Source organism: Alligator mississippiensis, chromosome 1, assembly GCF_030867095.1.
Source record: "Alligator mississippiensis isolate rAllMis1 chromosome 1, rAllMis1, whole genome shotgun sequence".
Classification (NCBI taxonomy): domain Eukaryota; kingdom Metazoa; phylum Chordata; order Crocodylia; family Alligatoridae; genus Alligator; species Alligator mississippiensis.
In genome coordinates, this window is record NC_081824.1 from 191,825,459 (window position 1) to 191,853,029 (window position 27,571).

General features: G+C 43.9%; 1 protein-coding gene across 3 annotated transcripts in view; it reads right to left on the minus strand.

Moving 5' to 3' along the window:
• Positions 1 to 8,237: 8,237 nt before the first annotated feature.
• The window catches only part of UTP25 (UTP25 small subunit processome component), a 33,222-nt gene continuing 13,888 nt past the window's right edge, over positions 8,238 to 27,571 (minus strand). The window contains exons 5-12 of one of the 3 annotated variants that reach the window (XM_006266025.4): positions 26,932 to 27,020; positions 19,774 to 20,184; positions 18,018 to 18,237; positions 13,710 to 13,912; positions 12,393 to 12,575; positions 11,568 to 11,680; positions 10,723 to 10,968; positions 8,238 to 8,682 (exon numbers count right to left, since the gene is read on the minus strand). In XM_006266025.4, the coding sequence (XP_006266087.2) occupies positions 8,439 to 8,682; positions 10,723 to 10,968; positions 11,568 to 11,680; positions 12,393 to 12,575; positions 13,710 to 13,912; positions 18,018 to 18,237; positions 19,774 to 20,184; positions 26,932 to 27,020 (1,709 nt within the window). In that variant the 3' untranslated portion in view covers positions 8,238 to 8,438. The remainder of the gene's footprint in view (positions 8,683 to 10,722; positions 10,969 to 11,567; positions 11,681 to 12,392; positions 12,576 to 13,709; positions 13,913 to 18,017; positions 18,238 to 19,773; positions 20,185 to 26,931; positions 27,021 to 27,571) is intronic. The other 2 variants (XM_019483226.2, XM_019483227.2) reach the window with 2 other exon arrangements.

Below are 27,571 nucleotides of genomic sequence, written 5' to 3' on the forward strand. Positions count from 1 at the left end.
CAGTTATAACATAAGCACACAGGCTACCACACAAGTTGTAAGCCTACTGGCTATTTAAAGATCCTAGTTTTGTAAGCCTTTAATCCCTTAATTACAGTCTTCATGGCAGCCACCTCCCAGAAAGTCTCTCAGCTGTGGTTCCTTGAATGTAGAGCTCATTCCTAGTTTCATAGTAGGTAGGGTCAGAAGAGACCCGAGCAGATCATCAAGTCTGACCCCCCACCATGGGCAGGAAAGAATGCTGGGGTCAAACGACCCCGGCTAGGTATCTATCTAGCCTCCTTCTGAAGACCCCCCAGGGCAGGAGTGAGCACCACTTCCCTTGGAAGCTGGTTCCAGATCCTAGCTGCCCTGACTGTGGAGTAGTGCTTCCTGATGTCTAGCCTGAACCTACTCTCAATCAACTTGTGGCCATTATTCCTAGTTACTCCTGGAAGTGCCCAGGAGAACAGGGACTGTCCCATTCCCTGCAGGTCCCCCCTGGTAAGTTTACAGATGGCCACCAGGTCCCCTCTCAGCCTTCTCTTGTGGAGTCTAAACAGGTTCAGGTCCCTTAGCCTCTTGTAGGGGCAGCAGGGGGCCTGCCCTGCTGCCCCCCTGACCATGCGAGTGGCCCTCCTCTGGACCATCTCAATGCTGTCCACATCCCTCCTGAAGTGCGGTGCCCAGAACTGGATGCAGTACTCCAACTGCAGCCTGACCAGGGTTGCATAGAGGGGGAGGATCACCTCCTTGGACCTGCTCGTGATGCATCTGTGGATGCATGACAAGGTGCGATTAGCCTTACTGACCACGTCCTCATGTTAGTGGCTCATGTTCATCTTAGAATCAGTAATGACTCCAAGATCCCTTTCTGCCTGTGCGCCGATAAGAAGGGAGTTCCCTAACCTATACATATGCTGCTGGTTCTTTCTCCCTAGGTGCAGTACCCTGCACTTGTCAGTATTGAATCCCATCCTATTTTCATCCGCCCACCCCTGTAACCTGTCCAGATCTAGTTGTAGCCTGTCCCTCCCTTCTTTCATGCCCACCTTTCCCTATATCTTCGTGTCATCCACAAATCTGAACAAGGTGCTTTTCATCCCCTTGTCCAAGTCGCTGATAAAGATGTTGAACAGTACGGGCCCCGAGGACTGAGCGCTGGGGGACTCCACTGCCCACATCCCTCCAGGTCAAAAATGACCCGTCCACCACCACTCTCTAGGTGTAGCCCTCTAGCCAATTTGTGACCTATCTGACTGTAGGCATTGATGCCACAGTCGCCTAATTTTTTAATGAGAATGTGGTGAGAGACAGTGTTGAAGGCCTTCCTAAAGTCTGGAAAGACCACGTCCACAGCAACACCTGCGTCCAAGGATTTTGACCTGGTCATAAAAGGCAACCAGGTTGGTCTGACAGGATCTGCCTCTAATGAACTCATGCTAGTTGCCCCTAAACATAATCTCCCCTGCTGACCCCTCGCAGATGTGTTCATGGATAATTTTCTCAAAGCTTCCCCAGGACCAAGGTAAGACTAATGGGCCTATAGTTACCTGGGTCCTCCTTCCTCCCTTTTTTGAAAATGGGGACATTGGCCCTTTTCCAGTCTTCTGGCACCTGGCCAGAGCACCACGAGTGCTTGTAAAGCCGTGCCCAGGATCCTGCAATGACCCCTGCCAATTCCCTCAGCACCCTGGGGTGGAGATCATCTGGACCTGCTAATTCAAACACATCCAGCCCCACCAGAATTTCCCTAACTAGGTCCCTCCCTGACCCTAGGCCTGGCTGCGCCTCTCCTGAGTCCGTCCGGAATCCCAGTTAGCGGGGGATGTCCCGGTCCCTGCTCAGAAAAACGGGAGGCAAAGAATTTGTTAAAGTGGTCAGCTTTTTCGTCTGGTGCAACCACCAGATTGTGAAGCGTATCCTGCAGGGGCCCCATGTTAACCAATGCCTTCTTTTTACTCCACATGTATTTAAAAAAGGACTTCTTAGTACCTTTGATCCTGGTTGCTAGTCCTAGTTCTGTCTCTGCCTTCCTAACAGCCCCCCTACAGTCTCAAGCAACAGCGGTATAGTCCTCCTTGGTGATAGCCCCTCCCTTCCACCAGGTGTATGTCTCCTTTTTAGCTTTCAGATGTTCCTGAATGCCTTTGGTGAGCCATGGGGGCTTTTGAGCACTCTCGCCCGCTTTGATTCGTGTTGGGACTGTCACTCTTTGGGCTTGGAGGATCATCTCCTTAAGGAACAACCACTTGTCTTGGACTCCCAACTCTCTTATCCTCAGTGCCTCTCCCACTAATCTCCTTAACTCACTGAAATCGGCCCTCCTGAAGTCAAGAGCTACTGCCTTGCTGCAGGCCTTTGACACCCCGCACTGGATAGTGAATTCCAGTAGGTGATGATCACTAATCACCCAGGTTCCTTGAGTAGCTTGCAGCCCTCAGGGCAAGCAGCCCTGCAGGTCAGGCGAGACTCTCCCCACCACCTGCAGGGATTGCTCATCAGGACCTGTTATCTAATTTCCAAGGGAGCTTACAGTTACCGCTACTGCTGCTTCCTTGTTGCCTGTCCAGGTTCTGCCCTGTTCCCTTATGGAAGTAGAGCTACCTCTGCAACTAGGCACTCCTAGTCTTTGGCACCTAATTGACTGCCTTCTTGCAGCCAGTGAGCTGGCTGCAATTGTTCCATTTTTCCTTAATGTGCAGCTCCCTGCCATAGGAACAGTGCTCCCTGGTTGCCTACTCCTTTGCAGCTAACTTTCATTCTGCTGCCTGGCCTGTGCCTGCCACAAATTTTCCCTTAAAGTAACAGGAGCATTAGTCTCCCTGTTATATGCCTATATTCTGCTTCAGTCCCACTGTGGGTGCCTAAGCCCTTTATTGGTTCTGGCCCATAGCTTTTTCAGTAGTCTCTTCCATGGGACCTTGTCAAAGGCCTTTTAAAAGTCTAAAAAACACAAAAATTCTCATTTAGATACTTCTTTACTGACATTCACATCAGTGATTATACTGGGCTGATTCAAATAATGGCTTAGAGTAGCTCCTTAAATCCATGATTCAGTGTTCCTTTCTCTGATGGAAAAAGAAGGTGTACAGCTAGAATCATACATTCTTGTCTTCTTTGCTAACCCATTAATTAAATGGCAATAATGTCTTTCTATATCCAAAACCTAGTACAAGTAAATAACAGAGATAACTGCCTAAGACATAATAATAAGGTACCAGCTATACTTTTTCAAGTTTTGGCCCACAGTACCAAGCAGTGTTGTTATATGGATGTAAGCATGCAGTGACTACGGGTTTCAAACAGGTTTAATGGTGTTACTGCAGCTTTACACCAGTGTAGCCGAAAAGAATTTGGCCCAGAAACATTGGTATATTGTGTTGAGAAGACAGGTCCTGGGTGTGTTTTTCCTGTTTCATCTGAAAGACTAGAGGCCAAATTCTGTTCTCAGTTACAATGGCATAATTATGTACTGTATTGCTTCCCTGTTATTGTCCTATTTTTGTCCTATAATGTTGCTTTTTCCCTGCCCTGTAGCTCACTCCTTGACACTTGGTTTTCTGAAGATCCCTGAATCCCATTTACATAACTCAAACAATCTCTTCTCCTCCAGATACCAGCCAGAGCTTTAACCATTCCAATGTTTCCACTCCTAGGTTTCTTGTCCAAAGAGGGCAGTAAGCAAATCCCTCTGGTATTTAGCTTTTCATATAGAAGTGGTGGGCTCAGTCCAATTCCTGGAAGTACACTACTGTTCATGTCTCAGAACCAAGAACAACTAGAAACTAATAGGCCATGCCTCTCCAGATATTTAAAAAGCATCCATCCCTGTAGGAACTGGTCTTGCCCGTCTGGTTCAGCACCACGGACAAGGATTTTAAGTGTCACACCTACCAAATGCTGTTCACTCCCAAGTTATGAGAGGCACATTCGGAATATAAATACAATAATAAATATGTATAATAACATGCTGTGTTGTACTTCTTTCAGGTGTAGAAGATGCTTCTAATAGTTTTATATTTATTTTGTGCCCTTCCTATTCTAGCTTGTTCCAGTCCCATGGGGGGAAGGAGGAAGAGAGGAGGGAAGCGCACCTAGAAGTTCAAGAGGAAAAAAAGAGTGAGAGAAGCAGAAAAGAAAAAACACAAAGCCATGTTTTGGCTTTAGGAGGGATGAGTGTGGCAGATACAGTGCAGCTGTTCTGGGCTGTTCCAGGCAGGCAGCCCTAGAGATCTATTTAGGGTACAGCAACTTCTCCTGGCCTTCATACAGGTTGCAGCAATGACTGGAAACTGCACAATGCTATGCACTCAGACCCCTGCAACATGACCACTGAAGCCCTAGCTCCTCTACACCAGGGCACGTGAAGAGGTACTTCTGGACAAAGCATTACCACTCATCCCCAAGGCCTCTGTGCTACACCCAGGCAAGTTACACAGTTTAATGTCTCTTTACCCCATACTTGCATAGGAGGGCTGGAGTGGAGGCAGAGATCTCACCTGTGGCATAGGGGACATTTCACTACAGCACTGTGAAGCAGCATAAGCTTACTGTGCCCAGTGCTGTTTCGTGATTGGTTTTAGACCATCTGAACCTCTGTTTAGTCTTTGACTAAAAATGTTTCTAGACATGGTGCTACCATATTTACTGACAAACCACATGAAACCCCCAACATCAGCCCTTCAAAGTTGGGATACCCGTCTTAAGCAGGGAAGTTGATTTTTTCACTAGTGTAGAAGCAAAGAGAAGTTGTGCTACTAAATGGCTGCCCCTTCCCTCTGGGACAGCAAGCAGGACAAGCCAAGTCCACTGTTAACCAATTCAGTAATAGTTGCAAAATGATTAACAGTGGACTCCACACCTCCTGCTGCTGTCCCAGAGAGCAGAGGCAGTCATTTTGCAGCACAGCCTCTTCATAAAAAAGCCAACTCTCTGTCAAGACTCTGGAAAAATATTTTTGTACATGGGCCTTCTAAAAACAAGGCCCATGTCTTATTTGAGGGCGTGTAGTATGTGAGAAATACATTATTTATGCTTCCCGACAATCCTGCTGTAGAACCAACCATTCCAGCGGGAATGCTTGGCAACCAGGTCTAAAGAGTTTACTTCTATGAGGTTTTAAGTTTAAAGCCAAGACAGCATAACTAATACAGTCTGCATGACTCTTAAAGAATTGTTGATTCCACTTTTGTTAATAAGGCTGCTATAGTTCTCTCTCGCATGGATTACAATATCCTAATCGTTTCTGCTCCAAGTTCAGTTTCCCCAGCTCTATGGCCCCAGCAGCTCCTTAGCCACCTGAAGTATGGCCTCGCATCCTGCAGCAAGGCTTGACAAACCTATTATCCTGGTTTTATTTATATTTATATATAATGATGCGAGATACATTGCAACAGAGCTCATTAGTGAAAGGAACAATGTTCACATGCACACACAACTAGAACTTCCACCAGTGATCAATTATTTGGACTTCTCAAATGCTAGAAGAGTCACTGCAAAGATCTCAAAGAAGAATTCCTTATCTGTGTTTATTTTTAACCTTTAACTGGAATTCCCCAGGCTAACCACTAATGCAGACCTTCAGCGCTACTACACTGGCAGCTGGCGTCAGGAAATCCCAGTGCCTGGTAAGACAGCTCACTCTCTCAGGTCAGAAGTCTTTTTTTTTTAAATGCAAGTACTGTCAAATTCATCTCCCCAGTACAGAGAAGGTCCTAAGGTACTTATAAACACAGAATATTTTAAGCCAGCATCAGGGCCTTGAAATGGTAGCTCAGGAGCCACTGGACACAATTTGTTTCTGGCTCAAGATGAGAAGTTACACAACAGCTGTGCATTTACTGAACTGCTTGATAGGTGAATGTCCTTCTGTGCCACAATAATGTGCACTTAAGTCTTTAATGTACAATTAAATCTTTAAACCATTTTGAAAATAAAATGCCAGTTATTAGCATGGGGTTAGATTCCATTTATACGTCAGGTACCTTAGGGTCATTTCAACTTCAGTAACTAGTGCCGAGAAAGAAAAACCATGCAGAAAACTAGATGCAACATGCAGCCAGATTTTAAACGTAGTCACGGCAGAGTTACACGAGGGTGGCTGAGATTAAGAATTGACCTGCTTTTAGAGGTTACCTCTTCCTAGCAAAGACTTTTAAATTACTGGTCATAGTCTGAGCAACTTCCCTAATACAAGAAGGGCCAAACTCATACAGTGGTAACTTGGTCTCCTTAGTGCTCCTACTAAAGCTCCATGCAACTAAAAATGTTTCAGGGGCCAGGGAGGGGAATCACTGATAATCACAGAGATAAGTCATTGATGCAGTGCTTACAGTCAGCAAGTTTGCATCAAACCTGCTGAAAGCAGAACACACCCCTTCTCCTTCAAGTATATGTGGACTGACACTCACTGCAACACAGAAATGCTGATTTTAATGGGTAAGGTGCCACTTACTCCAACAGATACAAGGCTTTAAAGAGCCACATGCAGCGTTAAATCTAGTTTAAGAGTAGTATTTTCTAGTGCATTTTGTATTGACCTACTTTATCTCCCACCAAAGTACACCAAAATTCTAACATCAGCTTCAGCTGGAGCAAGTGAGTGCTATAAATCCCACTTCATGTGCTTTTTACAGCTGACAGTATATCAGGCTTGTAATGGGTTCAGGGGTTTCACTTGGGCACTGCAAAGATCCAGAATGTATCACTACATTAACAACCAATTAATTAATATTTATCATCAACAAATCATCTCTAGAAGTGTCACACATGCACGTATGCTTCTCTCATTCATTTGCAATTTGGCCAAGAGGACTTACTTCTTCAGAGTGTTTTCCTTACAATAAAGGGAAAAAAGGAGGGTGGCGGGGAGAAATAACATGGAAGATATTTGTATAGTTGATTAAAAACAAAAACAAACAGACAAACAAAAAAACCCCCACACAATTTGATTCTATTTTCATCCTAGTCACTGGGAACAGGAGAAAGCCCTTCAGGTTAAGACTCTGGCCAATAACCTTTCTGCTGCTTTAAAGTATAGCAAGTAGAGCAGCAGTATCACATCCTTTTCTCTTCCTAAATAGATCCCCCACTTTAGCTTCCTTGGAGGTCAACTATTCTCACCAGTGATGGCTATAGCTGGCGGAGAGAATACTTAACCCCAGATGCTCTCATGCGCCCAACAAGAATTCATCCATGTCAAGTCTGGAAAACAGGAGGGAAGGGAGAAATGACACTGAACAGAGATTTGCTGTGTCAGTTTTTGAAAAGGAAAGAGAGAACTTCAACCTCCTGGGCTAAAGAGAAGAGGTCCATAAGCCAGAAGCAATTAGTGTCTAGCCCCAGAAGAAAGCAAACAGCTCTAGGGACTTTGTTTCTATAAGGCTACTCAACAAGGACATTTCCAAAGATCTCAACAGGTCAGAATGTTTTGGACATTATGGATTCCTACTTGCAGTCTCTGGGTTTACCATGTCAATTATGTGTAGGTATTTGCATACTAACTGTGTTAATATTGTGCAGCACCCTTAAAAGGACTTTGTGGCACCCTAGTTGAGAATGACTGGGGTAGGGTAAGGTGGGGACCATTTAGTGTAAAAAGGCAGACCCTTGGGCTCAGAACCCAGTCCATTCTTCAAGGCTACTGATGCAGCAATATACTTGGGCTATAGGTGGTTCCTCGTCAAAAGGCTCACCTATACCACTCTTTCACGGAGGGCAACATGGAGCGTAAGCATGGTAGAACTTCTTTGGATGCACCCTCATTACCTTCCTGCAAAACAAGAAAATGGAAGTTGCCTTCGCTGAAAGAAAGTAGAGATTCTCTGACAGGGTATGTGAAAAATGGAGTGAAGTGATCTGACAGAAGGTACTTCTCACACCAGGACCATTTAGTAAATATGCAGACAGAACACATAGGGGAAAAGCAGTTCAAACTCAAATCTGGAATCTACCTTGTTCACTTAAACAAGTGGCTCTCAACCTTATTTGATGCAAGATACCCCCACGTAAGACTTTGTTAAATGAGCAGCAGCAAAAAATAAATTTATTACAGCGCTTACCTCTTCATAGAGACACTGGGCAATAGGGGTGGAACAGGAGCCAGCGAGTCTGCACTTACCTCCCTGCACCTGCTCAGTTCCTTACACCTCATGGCTTCCTTCAAAAAGATCTCGTGGCACCCCAGGGTGCCTCAGCACACTGATTGAGAATCACCAGCATCAACAAAGGGGTGGGGAGGAAAAAATCTTATACGCTTATTTTGTTTCCATCACTGCTTTAAATCAGAATATTTAAATGTACAAATTAACTCTTTAAAATTAATTCCAGGAAAATACTTGAGGAGGAGAAGGAGGTAGAGAAAATTCATTAAACACTTAATATTAAGAAACAACATTAAAAAGTGTGTTAGGAAAAAAGACCCAAGTCCATACACACAGCGTGGTTCATAGGCTTGCTTATTCATTTTCTCCAGTAACAAAGAGGTGCACACTTTTGTCAGACTGCAGCATCTGAGCAGCACGCTCTATACCCACAACAGCAGCCAGTTTCTGCACATCGTACTTTGAATAAAGAACAGTACATGTCCAAGTAGCTTCCTCTCCATTGTTGGCCTTCATCATATTGCAGATCTCACTGTAGAAATGGGAGTATGTTGGTAGCTCATAGAAAATGAGATTTCTGATCCCTCGTATTGTATATCTGTATTAAAAGAAAAAAAAAGTGTTGTCACAATGACGGGCATCTGCTATCTACACATCTATGAATGTGAAGCAGTATATCAGGGGCTTAGTTTTGTGAAGCTCAGAGTTCTCACTGTAACTTGTAGGAACTGGGAGAATGGCCTTCAGCCTCTTGCATGCCTCAACTCACAAAGTGAGTGCATCCACTTAAACCTAGGATGTTGTGACAACAGAACTAAGAGTCTAAATCATGCAAAGTGCTCAGCACCATCAACTCCCAAACTCAAATCGACTTTTTGGAACTCCATCTAAAACCCAGTCCAAAGTTATGCTATTTTGATAAAAACTGCATTTTTGATAGAAAGCCATCATTTTCCCCCTGACTCTGGTCAGGACTGAGTAAGCTCCAACTACCTACACTTGTTGCTTACAGGGCAGAATATTGGGGGTTTTATTAAAAATCCAACATTTGCTTACTTGCAATGCTCCCCACACCCCTCCAGATCATGGTCAAGAGAAAAAATGTCCTTTAAATGACTGACTAGATGGGCTGTCAGACTAGGCACTCTGCATTCTACAACAGTCACCACAGGGATTACAGTATCAAGCACAAGACTTGGGAGCCAGCAAGTCTGAAGTTCTAACTTCTGACATTTCATTTACATGCCAAATGAAGAATTGAGAATTAATTCATTAAAGGCTGTAAAGCTCCTTGATGAATTCAGCCTCTTTTGTAAGGGAGCTCCACTGTATTCACTTTGCCCGCTAAAATGCAATAGGAAGTGCTAAGCGTTATTGCCAGTCCTGGATTTTTACTTTGAATAGCGTTTTAACCAAAAAAGTTACATTTTAAAAATGAGCAAGGGTCCAGAGTATGGAAACACAACTTAAAAAAAGAAAAGAAAAAGAAAATAAAACCTTAAAAAAAAAACTTGCTAGGAGGAGCTGTTCAATTCAGAACAGCAAGATGATCTTGAAGAGACAGCTGCAGGATACTATAAAATTCAAAGGATATAGAAGTGATTACCTTACATTCAGGAAAGTTGTTTTCCATACCATTTTTATAATGTCAAATGACCTACAAAGATATCTGTCTGTCTGTGTAGGCGATTTGGCATTTTATTGTATCATAAATGTATTGTGTGCGTGAAATAAATAAATAAGATACATTCATATATACAGATATACTCATGGAACAGAATAAATATCGTTATGTTTGTCCAAGGGCATTCAGAAATGAATGACTCCAGCCACAAGTGTGCGAAGGTATTGCTAGGTTGGCAAGCACAGGCTATATTATGAACATAAAGTAAAACTGTGCATTGATTACCATTAGCAGATTCAGCAAAAAGTAGCTTTAGTTTCTCGTGGGCACATTCAACATTCATACACATGAATATGCATACATATACAAAAATTGTTTGCCCATTTGCATAGCACACTCTTCTTGAGGCAATGCTTCCAGCTGCATCCACAGCTGCCATCTTTAAATCTGATTTAAACAGACCCTGGTCACTGGTGCTCTGTAAAAGATCCCATAAACCTTGAAATCCTAACTAGAATCCTACTTCAGTAATTTTGTGCTTCCAAACTACATTCCACAAGAAGTTTCAAGAAGAATTCCTCTTCTGGTCTTTCTGAAAATGCTTTGATTGTGCTTCTGTCTTGGAACAAGTCCTTTGTTCCTTTCCAGAGGCAAAAGAAATTATCCTGACACAGATGCCAACTGTGGCAAAAGGTACTATATTATATATAGCTAGGTATGTACTGCATAGTGCTGCATTCCTTCTGACTTCATTGGGAATCAAGAGTGCTGGAAAACTACAAGCCTGAAGGCATCATTAATTCTTCAAGGGGATATCTGTAATTTTTTAAAGTTAGCATTTCAGACATTTCCTACATCAAGCTGAAAAAACACCAAACAGATTTGACAGACAGATGAAACAGCACAAGTCATCAGTGAGTGCAAGTCTGAGGCTAGAGAATTCACTCTGGGCCAGGCTCTGCCCCAGAACTGTATGTGCATACAAGTTGGATCAAAATATGACCCAGGGCTTACCTTTTGTAAAACTGAAAGCGCTCAGTAAAAAGTAAGAACTGCCTCTCTCCCTTGAGGAAGAACTGTCTTGCTCTGGAGATGCTAGATTTTTTGGTGTATTCACAGGTGTACGTAAAATTCAGCTCTTCCTTCTTGAAGTAGTTGCGAAGACGAACATAGTCAAAATACGATGGAACATAAATAAGAGTATGGGACATGACTGCGTCACGGTACTCAGGCAGCACTTTGTCAATAAAGAACTGGAACCTGAAGTAGGAAAATGCAAATCTGTCTTATCAAGTGAATGTTCAGCCTTTCATCATATAAATGATCTGGAGAATAAAAAGGTTTTGATCAAACAAAACCTCTATTATTTTAGGACACAGTCAAGAAAGTCTTCAACCCTGGAAATCTTAAGCCAGTTTGAAGAAGTTTAAATTCACAGCTATGGTAGTGAAACAATACCATCATACTACCTTCACCACAGCATCATTTTCTCTCTTTTAAAAGGGGAAGTGAGGACTCAGCAAAAAGGAAGAAACCAGGGCTAGAATATGCAGCATTTAACTGCATCAGAGGAGCAACAAGAGCACACTTATTTTTGGGTTTTTCCCCCCCTCACTTAAAAAAAAGCATATAGACTCTGTGTTCTAGACAATCTGCTACATTCATAGATCTTAGGGCTGAAAGGGACCTTGGAAGATCATGGAGTCCTGCCCCCTGCCCAAGGGGCAGGAAGTCAGCTAGGGTCAAAGGATCCCAGCAAAATAGGCATCCAAATGTTTCTTAGAGAGTCCACTAACCAAGCACCACATTTGAAACTGCAAGCATGGGGACATAGCAAAAAGGTCACGATGACAAGTTACCTTGCGTCTATTACGGAAATTAGGCTATCAGATTCCAGCCTCCGGAAAACATGAGGAAGCTGTACCACAACATGATTAATAGAGCCAGTCATGGGTACATTCCTTACAGCTACCTGCAAGAGGAAGTCAGGACGGTTAGGTTGAGTAATGAAACAAACACACTGTGTACTTGAAAAAGCATTCACATTCCAAGTCAAATTTTCAGTTAGTGACTCACATCTACAGATAACCAATAAGGCTGTTTGGAACAAGACAAAGTCCTACTGGAACACTGCTTGCATTTGCCCAGGCCACATCTGGTAACTATGTGACATGACTTCTAGGTTGATATGATACCAGAAATAACTCACTGCTTATTTTATGCCTTTCCTTATGTTGAACAGCAAAAGTAGACCTTTCATTTTGTCATACCCATGGATTAATCCAACACTGCAGTGTTCAGTTTACAAACAAGAGAGGAAAAAGTATATTTTGCAAACCAAAATTCCACTCAAGTGAATAAAACTGAAATCAATGCAAAACCAAACAAAAAAGTTACTTGATTACAAGCTTTACAAAAACTTTGTCCCAACAGATGTCCCTTTAATTAACAGGTAAAATCAAAAACTGCAAGGGACAGACCGGTTCTTTCAGTCAACAAACAGGGAGCCATTAGAAAATGGTGCACAACGACATGAATTTAAAATTGAAGTATACAGGCTACATAAACTATTAGCACCTGTGCAAACAATAAAAAGTGTCTACTGCTACTCTTCCCAGGCTGAAGATTAACTTAGCATCTTCTTCATAGGTCTCAGGCTGTTATCAGCTGGTTTGTGAACTCACCTGCCCTCTGTAATTGAAGCAATGTTTATTAAAGATAGAGTTAATCTGGGGATCTTGAAGAGCACTGAACAGTAAGGTCTGACGATAATACTTGGACCAGTTATTGAGATTCAGCATGCGCACTCGTGAGAAGTCTACACCATGGGAATTCAGAGGCAGGAGGTTAAGATGGTTCATCAGGTGCTTTTAAAAATGGAAAGAAAATAGGCACATAATTTTACACCTTGAACATATAGGCTGTAAGTAAGTTAACTGCACTATAAAGTGAGAAGAGGTGAATGAATCTGTCTACAACGTAATATATCCATGCCTCCCAAGAAATGGCTTTCTGCTTAGTCATCAAGTGAACAGTAGTTTACTGGCATCTTTTCCCCTACAGGATTTAATCAAAAGTCATTAGTTTCTTGGACTTAAGAAGCTGCAGTCTCATAATGGGAACAATTCAAGAGCTAGAATCATGTGATAATAGTAAATTCCTCTTTTCAAAAGTTGGGGTCTTTTCCAGAAATTCTTTGCTGAAATCAAGAAAGCCCAAATGGAACACCCACTGCATTCAGTGAGAGCACTCAAGTGGTCTTAGGTCTGGTGCCACCCCCTCTGTGCAATGTCTTAGCCAGAACCGTCAAAGGATTGTGCCCATGGAAAATATTTTTGATAGTTTCCATTTTGATATTATTTGACATTGACACTCTTGAGCTGACAATGTTACAGAGCTTATATCTCATTAAATTACAGAGACACACTTTAGTAGAGTGTTTCAAATCAGCAGTCACACAGAAACCTTTTGTTTGCTTCTTTCCAAACACTGTCAACAATGCATATTCTTAACTCTGAAGAGACCCCTAAAATGTTTTACATGGTAACTTACCTCTTGATGGGCTATATTAATATCCCTATGTTTGCTGAATTAACCCATGCCACCTAACTTCTGTCAGAGAGAAGGAAGTTTCCTTGCTAAGTTCCTAACGGTTGCAAACAGATACAATCATAATTCCTTCAACTAATGTGCAGTATTGCTGTAAGCGGTTGTATGACTGATACTCCCTCCCAGAGGTGAGGAAAGGAATCTGTTCCTTTCCAGAGGAGTCAACTCTGTTGCAAGAGTCCTGAGAAAACTTCAGATGAAGTGGGTTATGAAAATGAAAAGCACTGAGATTTAGAAAGCAACAGGACCAGGTAGTACTGAAAACTCTGAAAAGGTTATTCTTAGGAGATAAAAAAATTCTTAGACATGAGACAGAGAAAGAGTTTGGACACAGTTTATTGTATGTGGCACAATATGCCAAAAAAGCAAGAGCAATATTTACAAAAACTTACCAGAATGTGCTCCCAATTCTGCATCAGGTAAATATCTGCTTGATCAATTATGAGAATTTCTATCGATGAGAGAAAGTCAAAATCCCTCTTCTTCTCTCCCTCTGCTCCAATAACTGTTCTCAGACCAAGGGGAGAGGCAATGATGATATCAGAAGAGTAAAATGGTGCATATAATCGCATACTCTTCTGAAGAACAGCAACCCCTGATCAACAACAACCAAAAATGTTTTCTTAGCAAGCATAACATATTGGCATCTTGATCAGATTTCTTCCTTCCCAACCCCAAAGACTCATCTAAAGAGCAATGCTGAGCTTAAACTCTCCTCTCCCGCTCGTCACTGAAAGAAACACAGATTTGGGGCACCATTTTTAGAATCCAGTCAATTTCAGTAAACTGTTTTGTTAGAAAGGCTAAAAAAATTTCCAGAAGAGTGAAAAAAACAAAAGGTTTTGAAATGAAATGTTTCATTTTCATATTAGTTTTAACAAAGTTTTTTTTTTTTAAGTTCAAAAGAACAGTGTTTTGTTTCATGAAATTTTATGTATTCACTCTTTTCAAGTTGGCCAGAAAATAAACAACGCCCCCCCCCCCGAAAAATAAAATATCAATTATTCACACAGCTCTGCCCCTTGCTAAGGTATATATTTTTCCTTCTGAGACTTCTTGCAATTCTTTTCTTCCTCTGTCTAAAGAAGACTGGATAGAGCATCACTAGAGATGCACCAGTACATCGGTCTAATATTGGATTGGTACCGATATAAAAAAAAGTTTGCTGCATCAGATATCGGCCCAATGGGGCCAATAAATGCCCGTGCTGTGCGTAGCCACAGAGCAAAGCCAGCAGCGTGAAGGGCTGCCTCCAGCTGGTAAAAAAAAATCAGAAGGGCAGTGGGGAGGGAAGGGATGTGGGGTGCACATTAATGCCCCCTGTGGTGAGGTAGGGAGCAGAGGCAGGTGCTGCCCAGGGGGACAGGGACAGAGGATGGAGGTGTGGCTCATGGCAGGGGGTGGCTCCTGCCGCTGCTTGCACCCTGGGAGAGCAAGGGGGGTGCCTGGGGCTGGCGGTTGGTCTGGAGCCAGCACTACATGGGGCTCTTCTCAGTAAGGGAGGGCTGGGCTCAGAGCGGGCACTGGCAGTGCTGGGAGGGGCTGCAGCCATCCCATATTTCACCACTGTTCTGCTCCCAGCCCCGTGCTGCCAGGTGCAGCCTGGCTCCATATCCTGCCTCCGCCCACATGCTGGGAAGAGCCGAGGCTGCGCCAGGCAGCTGGTGTGGCAGCGAAACTTGGGGTGGCTGTAGCCCCCTCCCAGCATCCACTACGAGCCCCCCCCCCGCCAGAAGAGCCTTGGAGTGGGCACCGGCGGCACTGGGTGGGGGCTGCAGCGTGTGGGTGGAGGGACAGGGAGCCAGGCTGCACCTGGCAGTGTGGGGCTGGAAGTAGAGCGGTGGCCAAATCTGGGGTGGCTGCAGCTCCCTCCCAGCGCCACTGGTGTCCACTCCAAGCCCAGCTCCCACTGAGAAGAGTCATGCAATGCCAGTTCTAGCCCACCCACCCGTGCACATCCAGGGGCACACCCCTCCCCCCCAGGGGTGCAAACAGCAGTGGGAGCTGTCCCCTTCCCCCAGGAGCGGTGCCTTCCTCCTGTGCCCCTGTCCGACCTGGGCAGTACCTGTCCCTGCCCCTTCCCTCCCACACCGCGGGAGCATTAATCTGCCCCCACATGCCCTTTCCTTTCCACCACAACAGACTTACCACCTGGAGGTAGCTGTTTTGAATCGGTATCATCCAATATGCCTCCTTAAATATCAGCTATGGTATCAGCCCCCAAAAATCTCTATTGGTACACCCCTACCGTCTTCATATGGTCATCAGAGATGTTACTAAAATATAAAGAAACCTTCTGTCAATCTTTTTCAAAGACAGGAATGGGAGCAGAATTGTTCCTTCTATCAACGAGAATTTAAAGAAACTTCACTGACACCATTGGTCCATAAGCTGACTATAAGCCAGTGTGTTTTTGTTGGGAAAAAGAAAGCCTACAGCATACTGGGTCGTATCAACAGGAGTGTCACTTGCAAGTCAAGCAAAGTGATGCTTCCTCTATTCAGTACTGATGAGGGCTCACTGCAGTGCTGTGTGCAGTTTGCCCCCCACCCTTAAGAAGGATGTGGACAGATTGGAAAGCAGCAAAAATGAATTAGGGGCCTAGGAAGCATGATATACAAAGACAGGCTGAAAGAGCTAGGGTTATTTAGTCTGGAGAAAAGAAGACTAGGGGGGAAGACTGTAACATTAATCTTCAAATACAAAAAAGGGTAATCAAAGAGAGGATGGAGAAAGACTTTTCTGTAGCCACAAAGGGACAGGACTACGACCAATGGCTCATGCAGAAGCAGAGAAAATTTAGAAAGTTTCTCCTAATCTCCAACCTGACTACGACGGTGGTCAAGCACTGGAGCAGGCGACCTAGAGAAAAAGTTGTGGAATTTCCATCCTTGTAAATTTTCAAGAGCAGGTTAGACAGGTATTTGGCTGTGATGGTTTAATCAGGGACAATCCTGCGTTAAGCAGAGCACAGGACTAGATGACCTCATGTAGTCCCTCCCAGTCTATGACTGATGAGGATTGCTTCTTTATGCAGGCCTGTGTTTCTTCACAGGTGGTAGGTCAAACAGATTTTGGCCTGGGAAGAGAATGCCTTGGCTGCAGAAAGCAGCATAACTCTCAGTGGAACAGAGACACACAGGTAGTGCCAGGGAACTGTCTATATTACCTGCTGTTATAAAATATCTGTGGATGGCAATTTATCTTTCAAGGGACAATAATTTTAAAAGCCTCTTATCTGTCAAGTTAAAACTACCTACTCATCATGGCAGCTCTAAGAATCAAACGATAACCTAATTCTCTGCATACCAAGTTACCAAACCAGCATGAAATTACAATTTATGAAACAGTCCTGACATTTTCTGCTCAACCAACATTCACACTCCCTATCCATGCTTTTGCATGCACAAAAGCTTGGCTTGAATTATATGCAATGCAGTAGAAAATTACTTTACTCCTTAGTAAATTTCTAATTTTCTTCAAATTACTATGGTTCAGTAGCTTCAGTGTGAACAAAACTAATTTTGCCTAGAGCATAGGCCCAGATCCTATTCTGTCCCTAAGATGTCTAAGCAGTTCTTTTGAGGCTTTTAGACATCTAAGTCAGTAAGTGTGGTCTTATTCTAGTCAATACAGCAGCTGCTGGACTGCCTCTATTTAACCATGAAAAGATGCCCAGGTACCTAGAGTTTGGTTACTACACATGCTCAAAGGCAAACCAGACCTCAAACTGCATCTAAGCTCTGCCATGATTCATTCCATCTGGGAAACACAAGGTCTCTGTAAATCCCAGTTCCGTAGCAGGGGAATAACCACAGTGAGAGACTATTTGAAGCCGCGTTCATGCATGCAGCTCAGTGCCAATGCCAAGAACTAGAAGAGGAAGACTTACACCCATGTTGCCCAACAGCACTGTGGTCACACTACTACTGGAGGGCACCCCATGAAAGGGAAGGAGGGAGCCAGGGGTTCTGGCCCCTGCTCACAAAGATATTTATGCATTTTGCATTATATAGTCATTGAATAACATGCATCAAAAGCATTGCGAGCAGAGCCCAGGTCCCCCATTTCATGGGCCCAGATTACTTCAGCAAAAGGCATGTGCATCCTTCCTCTCTCCCCACTCCTGCTCCACTTTTACACTAAAGTCAGTGCTGCTGTCAGTCAAATGCACTGGTTCAGCAGATGTCTCCTCTCCGAGAGCTAATCTCTACAGGATAGAGAGGAGAGCATGAGGAGAGTTGTGCACTTCCCTGCGGTGGAACTAGATCACCCTGAGACAAAACAACTGTTTTTGGGGGCAAGCAGTTGGTAAATGGTCAGACTAGGAAGATTAGGATCCAGGCTATAGTGGTTAGAGATTAAAAAGGTCAAATATATACATCAAGTCCTTCATCCTCTATGGCAAGGTGGACTTTCCCAGCTTCATTAAAAGGTTTATTTTAAAAGGTTTTAAAAAGTTTTAAGGTTTTACATTATACTTGATCTGAGCCTGCAAGAGACCTTAACCAAAAACCTGAAGAACATTACATTTAAAATAATAAAATAGCAATGCACAAATTTCAACTCCAGCATGGCTTAAGGAGCTTAAGTCTCATTAGAAGTCAGTGGAACTTAGGCTTCAAAGACATTTAGGAATAAGTTATAAACACTGCAGCCTGGTCTTGAAAGCTAAAACAAGTTGTCTGATATGCTATTACCTATCCTGAAATGGTCATCAATGTTGCCAGCAAACACAGCTTCATAATCCTCAGGTCTTTTCAGGTTGGGGGGTTTCTCATCTGGATCAGAACCAAACTCTCCTTTGAAGCGCTTCTTGTTACTTACATCTATTTGTTTTTTGTTCCCTGATTCAAGAAGGCTGATGAAAATCTGCACCACCCGTAAGGCTGATTCGCGGAAGGGCACCACTATCAGTACCTGTGTGGACCAGAACAATTATAAAAAGGTTACTTGAGAAAGGGATGTCTTCTCTAGAGGAGGGAGGGATCCACCATGAATAAGCATATTTTTGCACTTCATTTTACGTAGTGCTGCTGCTTGCACTTCCCAACCATTCAATTAAATGTAGGCACCTCCCACAAATAAATTCCAAACCCGGCTATCATGCTTGCCAAATGACTGAACAAACAGGCTTGACCTAGTCTGACCCAAGACTAGGTCAGCAATGTGTTTTAAGGTGCCCTTTCACAGAAATAGGACTCCCTGCTAGCTGCCCAAACCCCTTGTTACCAGTTAAGTATAAGCTACTCAGATGGAAAAAGGAAATGTAATACAAAGCAATAAGGGCCACTGATAAATTCTGTTTTACCAGGGATCGGGGTGGCTGCTTTGGGACAAAAGGTGTTACAAGTTAGCATACACCCCCAATGCATCATGGAGATGGGGAATCGGAGGATTTACCACCATGGAGATACTTCTGTTCTCCTTGAGCAAGTAAATCCTCCCCCACACACACATACACCTGTCATTGAGCTGCTTGGGTTTCCACTTGAGCCTAACTTTAGTTCCTGCAAAAGCTAAGTCACAAAGCACTCAAACTACTTACATATTAAACCTAAATAACATTGGCACAAGGAAAAGCCAAAATGGGGAGTTTTAAAGAGATGCATGGCATATTCCAGAACTCTCATGACAGTTCAACTTTGGACCTTTTAAATGAAGCTCCTTGCAAACTGAACCCATTATCCATCAATCGAGATTATAGATTATTGGCAAGCTCCCTATTAAAAGGACAATTTGACAAGACAGCTAGCACTGAATTAAGCCCCACTGCCACTAAAAGTGAAAAGCAGCTTTGCTTAAGCTTATTGGCTAGATTCACTATGTTCAATATAAAAGACTCCCTGCTGATTCTTAGCTGACAGTGATAGAGCTATGCAATAAAAGCAAGGGAAATTTGCTAACAAGTTATACCACACCAGATATAACAAGAGCCTGACGCACAGCATGACTTTCAGTTGCAACAGCCCTGAAGAAGCAGGGGAAGGAACTGGGGACTCATTAAATCTTGGAAGAAGAGCAATGGCTAAATGGAGCAGTCCCTACAGGGCACAGGAATGACAAACTATTCTCAGAAGCCGCCTGCACAGATGTTGATCTCCAAAAGCACAGGCAACATCAGTTTTAGAGGTAGACATGAAGGTCCTTACAGTATTGCTAGTGCAGAAGCAGTGGGATCAGAAGAAGGAAGAGAAGAGAAATCAAATCTCATGAAGGCACAAGAAAAACTCTTCCAGGTAAACAGCTCTCCATGGAATTAGTTTGACCACAAAACTTTCAAAGTTATCATTTCTCCTAGGCTACTTGCTCATCAAACAGCTTCAAGACATGATTAATGTGTCTGGAGAGAGACACCTGGGAGCATATTGACACCTTGGGGATAATGGCAGAAGAAACATCTGTATGGCAGAACAAATCAGACTGCAAAATATTATACTAATTAACCCCTTTTACCTTTGGTCTAGTGAGCCCTTGATCCCTGAAATCATCGCTGTCAACTCCTGGCTTTTGGTCTCTTCGTTTGGCATTATTGCTGAGAACCTGGGCATTAGCCTTCAGGACATGATTCAGTGCATGTAGGCAATAAGCCTGACGGATCTCTTCCCCATTCCCTAACGCAGTTCTTTCAGGGTAAAATAAGTCCTTGTACAAATTCATAATACAAAACAGTTCCCTTTGTAACAGTGTGAACGGGGAATCACTTGGCTTATTTAGCATGGACAGGAGCTGGCAATTCACTTTTGGCCATGTAAAATCCAAAGGCTTGTGAAGATGAAGTCGTTTCAAATCCATTTCTTTATCTGGCTTAAAAGTTTTCAACTTCTGTGTTATAGAAGAAAACACCAACTGGCCCAGTGTTGGCCACTGGAAGAAAAAGAAATCAAGCGTGTTGTAACCAACCATTTTGCAGTAAATGCCATGTTGCCATCACTGCTACTTTTAATAAGATAACAGATTAAGTTACTTTTTGTTTAAGCCAAAAGTGATGGATAGAGCAAAGATGAAACAGCCAGGTGCAAATTAAATAAAGCTCTAGCTTTTTCTAGCCTCTTGCCATTAAAAGTTACCACAAATCTGGGCTCTTTTGTACTAGCATCCAATTTCCCCAATATATCTTGTACATCACTTTACACATCACCTATGCCTTAGTCCAGACTTGCTTTGAGCCCTTCTACAACAAGAACAACAAAATCACAGTCTAGTGTTAGGCCCGCTCTACACATCACAGGTTTCCTTCACTTTATGCTGTACATGCGTTCCTGGACAATGTTGTATAACTCAAATTTGCACAAAGAGAACCCACTTTACAATGTAACAAATAGGGATACGTTCCAAGACTGACTGTACTGACCCCCAGACTCATTTCTAACACTTTTACAAGATAATTTTGGTACTCAACAACAGTAGACAGTACACACAAGCACAGGTTTAGAGATGTGAAGGCTGGGAAAAAAAAAAAAACCCAGAAAAATTGAGGAGAAAGATTCCTCCCCACACCCCACCCCAAGGGCTTGTTTTTTTTTCTGAAAAATTGAAAATTTTTTGAAAAATTAAAAAAAACCCAACCTCTTACAAAATATTTTCTTTGAGAATGATAAATAGAATGTTTAAGACAAGGTGTTCATACATTGCTACTCTTTTATGTTTTCTAAAAACTAAGTAATAGGAAGACTTTTATGTAAGACTATCTACTACAGTCATTACAATTCCTGTACACCAAGGACAACCAGTACAGTACAACTCTCAAATGCAAGAGCAAGATGCATTTCTGCCCCTAGGGGGGCACTGCCATTTTCACAAGAGAAGGAAGGATGCAGTGCCTTCTTTTCTTGTGGACTTCTTCTGTTGTTGACTTTTGATCTAGAGGTTGGTGGATCTGCTCCTATCCTCCTGCCTAGGCCTCAAAGGACTGGGAGTGGACACTGGCGTCTATTCATTCCTGTACAGATTAGAAACAAGCAGCTTATTGCCGTTGTTGCTCAAAAGCCTCAGGAAAGGAGACAGAGCAAGTCTAAAGATTTTGGAGTTGGAAGGAACTTGCCTCCTCTTGACCCTGTGACCTCACGATCCACAGAAGTACAGAAGCAGCACAAAGGAGCTGAAAGAAAGTATACTTCTTTATTGGAGGGTAAGAGTTTAAATTTCTCTGAATTCAGTATATTAAACCATATTTTAGCTTCATTAGTATATTTTCATAACCTATGTAATTCATAATTGAATTCCTACTAATCTGATGTTTTGTATCAAATCACTCAACCTTAGCAGCGAGGTGACGCCTGCAGGGCGGGGAAGTTGTTCACAGTTAACTCTGAGGAGGTCTCTCCTCCACCCACTACTAAATTTGTACATGCTGTAGCTTAGTGTTTATATATGCAAGCTAGCCGTTAAATTACATTTTTCTTTTTTCTCCCTCAATAAAATGGTGCGACTAACTTCTAGCATATGGAAGCATTTCCACACTGCAAGTTATTCTGAGAGGAAAAAAAAAAAAAAAAGGTGATTTGCAAATACTGTCAAATGAAAGATGCATTTCCAAATGCTACTAGGATGACCAAATACATCCTTGTATGTAAAAAGTGTCCTGCAGACATTAAGAAAATCCTTCATGGGTGTAAGTGAGGAGGTAGATCATGATGATGAAAGCGCAAGTAGCTCTTTCCAATGTGCTCGATCCAGAAGTTCTCCTACTGCTGTTTCTTCTATACCATCAGCATCACAAAGGGTTGCCCAAGCAACACCCTCAAGTAACCAAATACTGCAACCAACTGTATGCAAAAGACTCTCAGTAGCTTCATTTGTAGACAAGATGACACCTAAAAATCCAAGGGGAGGGGGTGGGGGGGAAGGAATCGACCAAGCTCTTGCAAGAGCAATATATTCTTCTGGGACACCATTGTCAATAACTGAAAATACATAAAATACATACTAGCAAGAAGCTTTTAAATTACTAAGACCACCATGCCATTTGCCCAGCAGACATTCTTTGAGCAAGCCTCTTTTAGAGTCAGAATATGAACGTGTAATGCAACCTGTGCAAGGAAAAGTCAGTGAAGCACTGTACTTACAGATGGATGGACAAATGTGTGGGGAGAAGAAATCATAAGCTTTGTGATAACAACATCTCAACCAGTTTTTTACAGAAGCATTGAAACAGGAGAGAATAGGCAGAGTATATCAGTAGTAAAATATGTGAAGTCCTACAAAAGATTGGGAGTGGTAAAGTATTTGCTTTGCTGACTGACAATGAAAGTAACATTAAAGTCAGGGTCTCCCTCCAGGACCTCCCACTCTGTCCAGTCAGGGGGATGGACCAAGGTGGTTAAGGGCCCTAAGGCCTGCTGCACCAAGGCCCCTGCCCCGCTGGAGCTGAGCAACAGGTACAAACCTCTTGCAGCCCCAGCAGAGCCTGCTGAGTTGCCAGCTTCCGCAGGCAACACAGGCTCAACTGCAGCTACCACCCCCGCTCTCCCCAAGACAAAACTCAAAGCATTAGCTGTGGGAGACTCCATCCTGAGGGGGAATGAAGGGGTAACCTGCCACCCCAACCCCTTAGCCCGGGAAGTCTGCTGCTTCCCGGGGGCCCGCATCCGAGACACTGAGGAGAAGATCCCAGAGCTCCTCCAGCCCACAGACCACTTTCCCATGCTCCTTATTCATGTGGGCACCAATGACACGGCTCGGAGCACTCCCAGTCGGGTCATGAGGCGCTACAGGGATTCGGGAGTGGGGCTAAAGGGCCTGGGAGCACAGGTGGTGTTTTCTTTGATCCTCCCAGCCTCGGGGTATGGGCTGAGGAGGGAGAGGAGGATCCAGGTAGTGAACTAAAGACTGCAGTACTGGTGTCATCGGGAAGGCTTTGGCTTCCATGACCACAGCCCGCTCTTTGGTGAGAGAGGCAGCGAGCTGCTGGGAAGGAACGGCCTCCATCTCTCTTCACTGGGGAGGAGGGCTCTTCTCAGCCAGACTGGCTGACCTGCTTCACCAGGCTTTAAACTAAACCCACTGGGGGATGGGGGAACTACCACCGCTGCTGGCCCGCTGAGCAACCCTTGCAAAGCCAGCAGGCCAAGGCACTTGAGGGAGCCCACCCCTGCTCTAGCCCTGGTACAATCTGTAGGCAAGGCAAGAGCCCCCAAGGGGACACTTGCTTGCCTGTACACAAATGCCAGGAGCTTGGGGAATAAGCAGTAGGAACTCGTCCTCCTGCTTAAAAAAATAATTACGACATCATAGGGATAATGGAGACCTGGTGGGACTCCACCCATGCTGGTATATCTTTGAAAACTCCTGGCGCTCTGGTAAAGTGCCTAAAGACTGGAAGAAGGCCAATGTGGTGTCTATCTTCAAGAAAGGGAGGAAAGTGGATCCAGCAAACTACAGGCCCATCAGCCTGACCTCTATCCCAGGGAAGGTCTTAGAAAAGTTTATTAAAGAGGCCACCCTTAATGGACTGGCCGATGCCAACATCCTGAGGGATAGCCAGCACGGGTTTATTGCAGGTAGGTCTCGCTTGACCAATCTCATGTCCTTTTACGACCAGGTGACCTATCACCTCGACAAGGGAGAAGAAATTGATGTCATATATCTTGACTTCAAAAAAGCCTTTGATGATCACCTCTTGGCGAAACTGGCCAATTGTGGCCTTGGGTCCGCCACGATCCACTGGCTGGGAAATTGGCTCCGTGATCGGACCCAGAGGGTGGTAATAGATGGAAGTCACTCATCATGGTGCCCTGTGACCAGTGGGGTCCCCCAAGGCTCTGTCCCTGGACCCATATTGTTCAACATCTTCATTAATGATGTGGACATTGGAGTCAGAAGCGGACTGGCCAAGTTCACCAATGACACCAAACTCTGGGGCAAAGCATCCACACCAGAAGACAGGAGGGCGATCCAGGCTGACCTAGACAGGCTCAGCAAATGGGCAGATGAGAACCTGATAGTGTTTAACACTGAAAAATGCAAGGTTGTCCACCTTGGGAGGTAAAACCTGCAGCATCCTTATAGGCTCAGCAGTGCTACGCTGGCTAGCACTATGGAAGAAAGACTTGGGGGTCATCATTGACCACAAGATGAACACGAGCCTTCAATGCAATGCTGCGGCTAGTAAAGCAAGCAAAACGGTGGCTTGCATCCATAGATGCTTCTCAAGCAAATCCCGGGACGTCATTCTCCCCTTGTACTTGGCCTTTGTGAGGCTGCAGCTGGAGTACTGCATCCAGTTTTGGGCCCCACAATTCAAAAAGGTTATGGAGAAGCTTGAGAGAGTCCAGAGAAGAGCCACACGCATGATCAGAGGTCAGGAAAACGGACCTTACAATGACAGGCTGAGAGCTATGGGGCTCTTTAGCCTAGAAAAGCGCAGGCTCAGGGGTGATCTGATGGCCACCTGTAAGTGTTAGTAAAGTTCTCTTGCGCTTCATTGATGGACCAGGGAGAGGAGTAGGAGATAAGCTAGTGGGACGCTAAGAAGCCATAATGGGGATGGCACCTACAGAGAGACGTGTCGCACACAACAAACGAGGGGCACAGATCCACAAATGAGACTATATTTTGATACGCATCACTCCCACAATGCACCGCACAAAGCAGATGACTGTGAGCTTCCACCACACCAGTTACAAAAGAGTGAATTTACCTTGCAGATAATGAATTTTTGGTAAAAAAAAAAAAAGAGTCGTTGCATAAGAGCAAATTTGCACATACAGAACCTACATAAAGCGAGGGAAACCTGTGCATGTTTTACACAATTAACTGGTTAACTGCAAAATTAATTTAGACTGGCTACATGTGCAAATTAACTAATCACACCTTAAGAAGCTTCATTCAGCTATAAAGTTAAAGTTAGAGCTGGAAAATGTGTAATAAGTTCATAGCTGGTTTCTATCTAGCTTTAAAATTTGAATGTGGAGCAAGAAGCTATATGCCTGTGGTTGGGGGCTCCTAGCTGTAGGGGTGCATCATAAGCTGCTGCATGATCCTGGGCTCCCTCTGCACCAGCAATAAGGTGTGCTTGGTTCTGACACTGGATCCCACAGTCACACCTCCTGCCATGCATGTACAGTACAGCAAGAGGAGCGACTGCGTGAATCGCGTGAGATCCTATTATGCCCTCACCTAGAGGGGCCCTTAAACCACACCTACAGATTTCAGTAAGAGCATCCCAGAGGAGTTCCCTTTTGTCAGTGAGATATGTTGGACTCACTTCATTGCCATCCCCCATGCAAGATGCCCTAGTGAAAAATGTTTAGTTATAAAAACTTAAATCAGAGTATAGCGATTTGGGCCAGGGCTCTTTGGTTTTTTACTCTAATTCTTGTTTTGGATGCCACATGCCCAGGGTTAAAGCCCTGGATGAACCTGAGTTTCTGAAACTCTCTCTCTAGTCCATGGAACGGGCAATTATTTGGGCTGGAGGGCCACTCAGAGAGTTTTGGTGCGGTGTTGCAGACCAAGTCAGAATCTTCATCCCTTTCTTTCCCCAGCCTGCAACAGCTCACCAAAACTCCATGTTGTCACTGCCTGGTGATCCCAGGGTCTCCATGGAGACTGGCATGGGACCCACACAAGCAGAGCATGCTCAGGTGGACAGATGGGATGGGGACACAAGTAGGTGGGGAGTGGTGTCTGGGAGTGGAATGGGCAGACAAGGCCAGGGCCAGGATCGCAGGGCGGTGACAGCGCGGGCCATGGCAGAGCCACAATCCACTGCCCGAGCGGACTGCAGATCTGCCCCATGCCTTGGCCCCCAGCCCTGCATTATCACTGCCCTGCATTTCCAGCCCTGGCCATCCTGCTCCCAAATGCTGCTCTCTGTCCTCTCGTGGGGATGGGCACCATCCCATCTACCCAGCTAAGTGTGTCATGCCTGCACGGGTCCCAGGCTGGTCTCCATTGAGACCCCACCCACCCACTGTCTGGCACCCCCTAGAGGTGGGTGAAGGACAGATGGGACAGTACCCGGGGAGTCAGCTGCATGCCTGGATGCAGTGGGTTGCATGCACCACTAGCTGCATGGACCGTGGTTTGGGCTGTACCCTGAGCCTGGGCCAGGCTGAGGGATCCACCACAGGCCAGATAAAATTCCTTGCTGGGCCAGATTTTGTCCACCTTGAATCTAGTCTAGCCACCTTTCCTATCTTAAAATCCATAGAACAAGATCAAAGTTTCCAGCTGGATAATTCAAATGGTAATGACAGGATTTCAGCTCGGAGGCCTATCACAGAAATTGCTTGTCACCCCCCAACCCCACCCCGCAAAAAATCAGACCTGGAACGGCTAATGTTACCCTCATCAAAACTCAACACCTTTACTGATTTCAATATACTACAAACTGGACCCTAAGGCCTAGATTCTCAGCTGTACTCACATATATCAGTTGCAGGAACTGGTCTTTGATTTTGACTTTAGCTTGAGATAAACGAAGAATGAATTGTTGCTGGGATTTTATCTGAACACTGACAACACCAGTTCCACCACCCAATAAACATTCTGAATCTAGTCCAGTGCCAACTATGCAACTGTGGAATAATAATACATACAAAAGAACTAACTTTCACCAACAATCCAATTATGCTATAAACTCAGGACTAGGCAACAAGACAATATTACCTTCAACTGACTTGTAGTTTTAGAACATGCTGAAATGTTTTCTATTTCTTTTTCTTCCAGTTCTTTGTTCATATGTGCTCTATATGGATCTAGTTCAAAAAAAAAATTAAAAAAAAAAATCAAGAAGCATTATGATTAAAACTCTAATAGTATTTCTGAATGGGTTTTGCACGTTGAGTCAGACGTGATTTTTAAAGCCACACATAGCAAGTCACTAGGAAGTAACAGACATTCTACTTGTACACAATATAAAATATTCTGTACATGAACTAAATTAAAATGCCACTATTGTATAAACAGAAAATCTTCCAAACAAACAAACAAAAAACCACAACTGTAAATAAGGTTACAACTTTTGATATAAGGTAAGGGAGAATATTCCAAATGTGTAGTAAATTATCTTAGAGTTTCATAGCAATGCCCATCATTTAATATCTCAGTTCCTTGCATATGAAATCAGTTGCCAATAGGATTGTCCTTAATGAGCTCATTTGCCTTTTAAATCTCTAAAAAAAAAATTCTGGTATATGTGCAGTGCTTTTGGCTGATGCTGCGACTCCTGTTTGGGTTATGGTGGAAAAAAATTAATCAAATGAGATTTTTTCAAGATTTCCCTAGAGGTGGGTAGACAAGTCAGAGT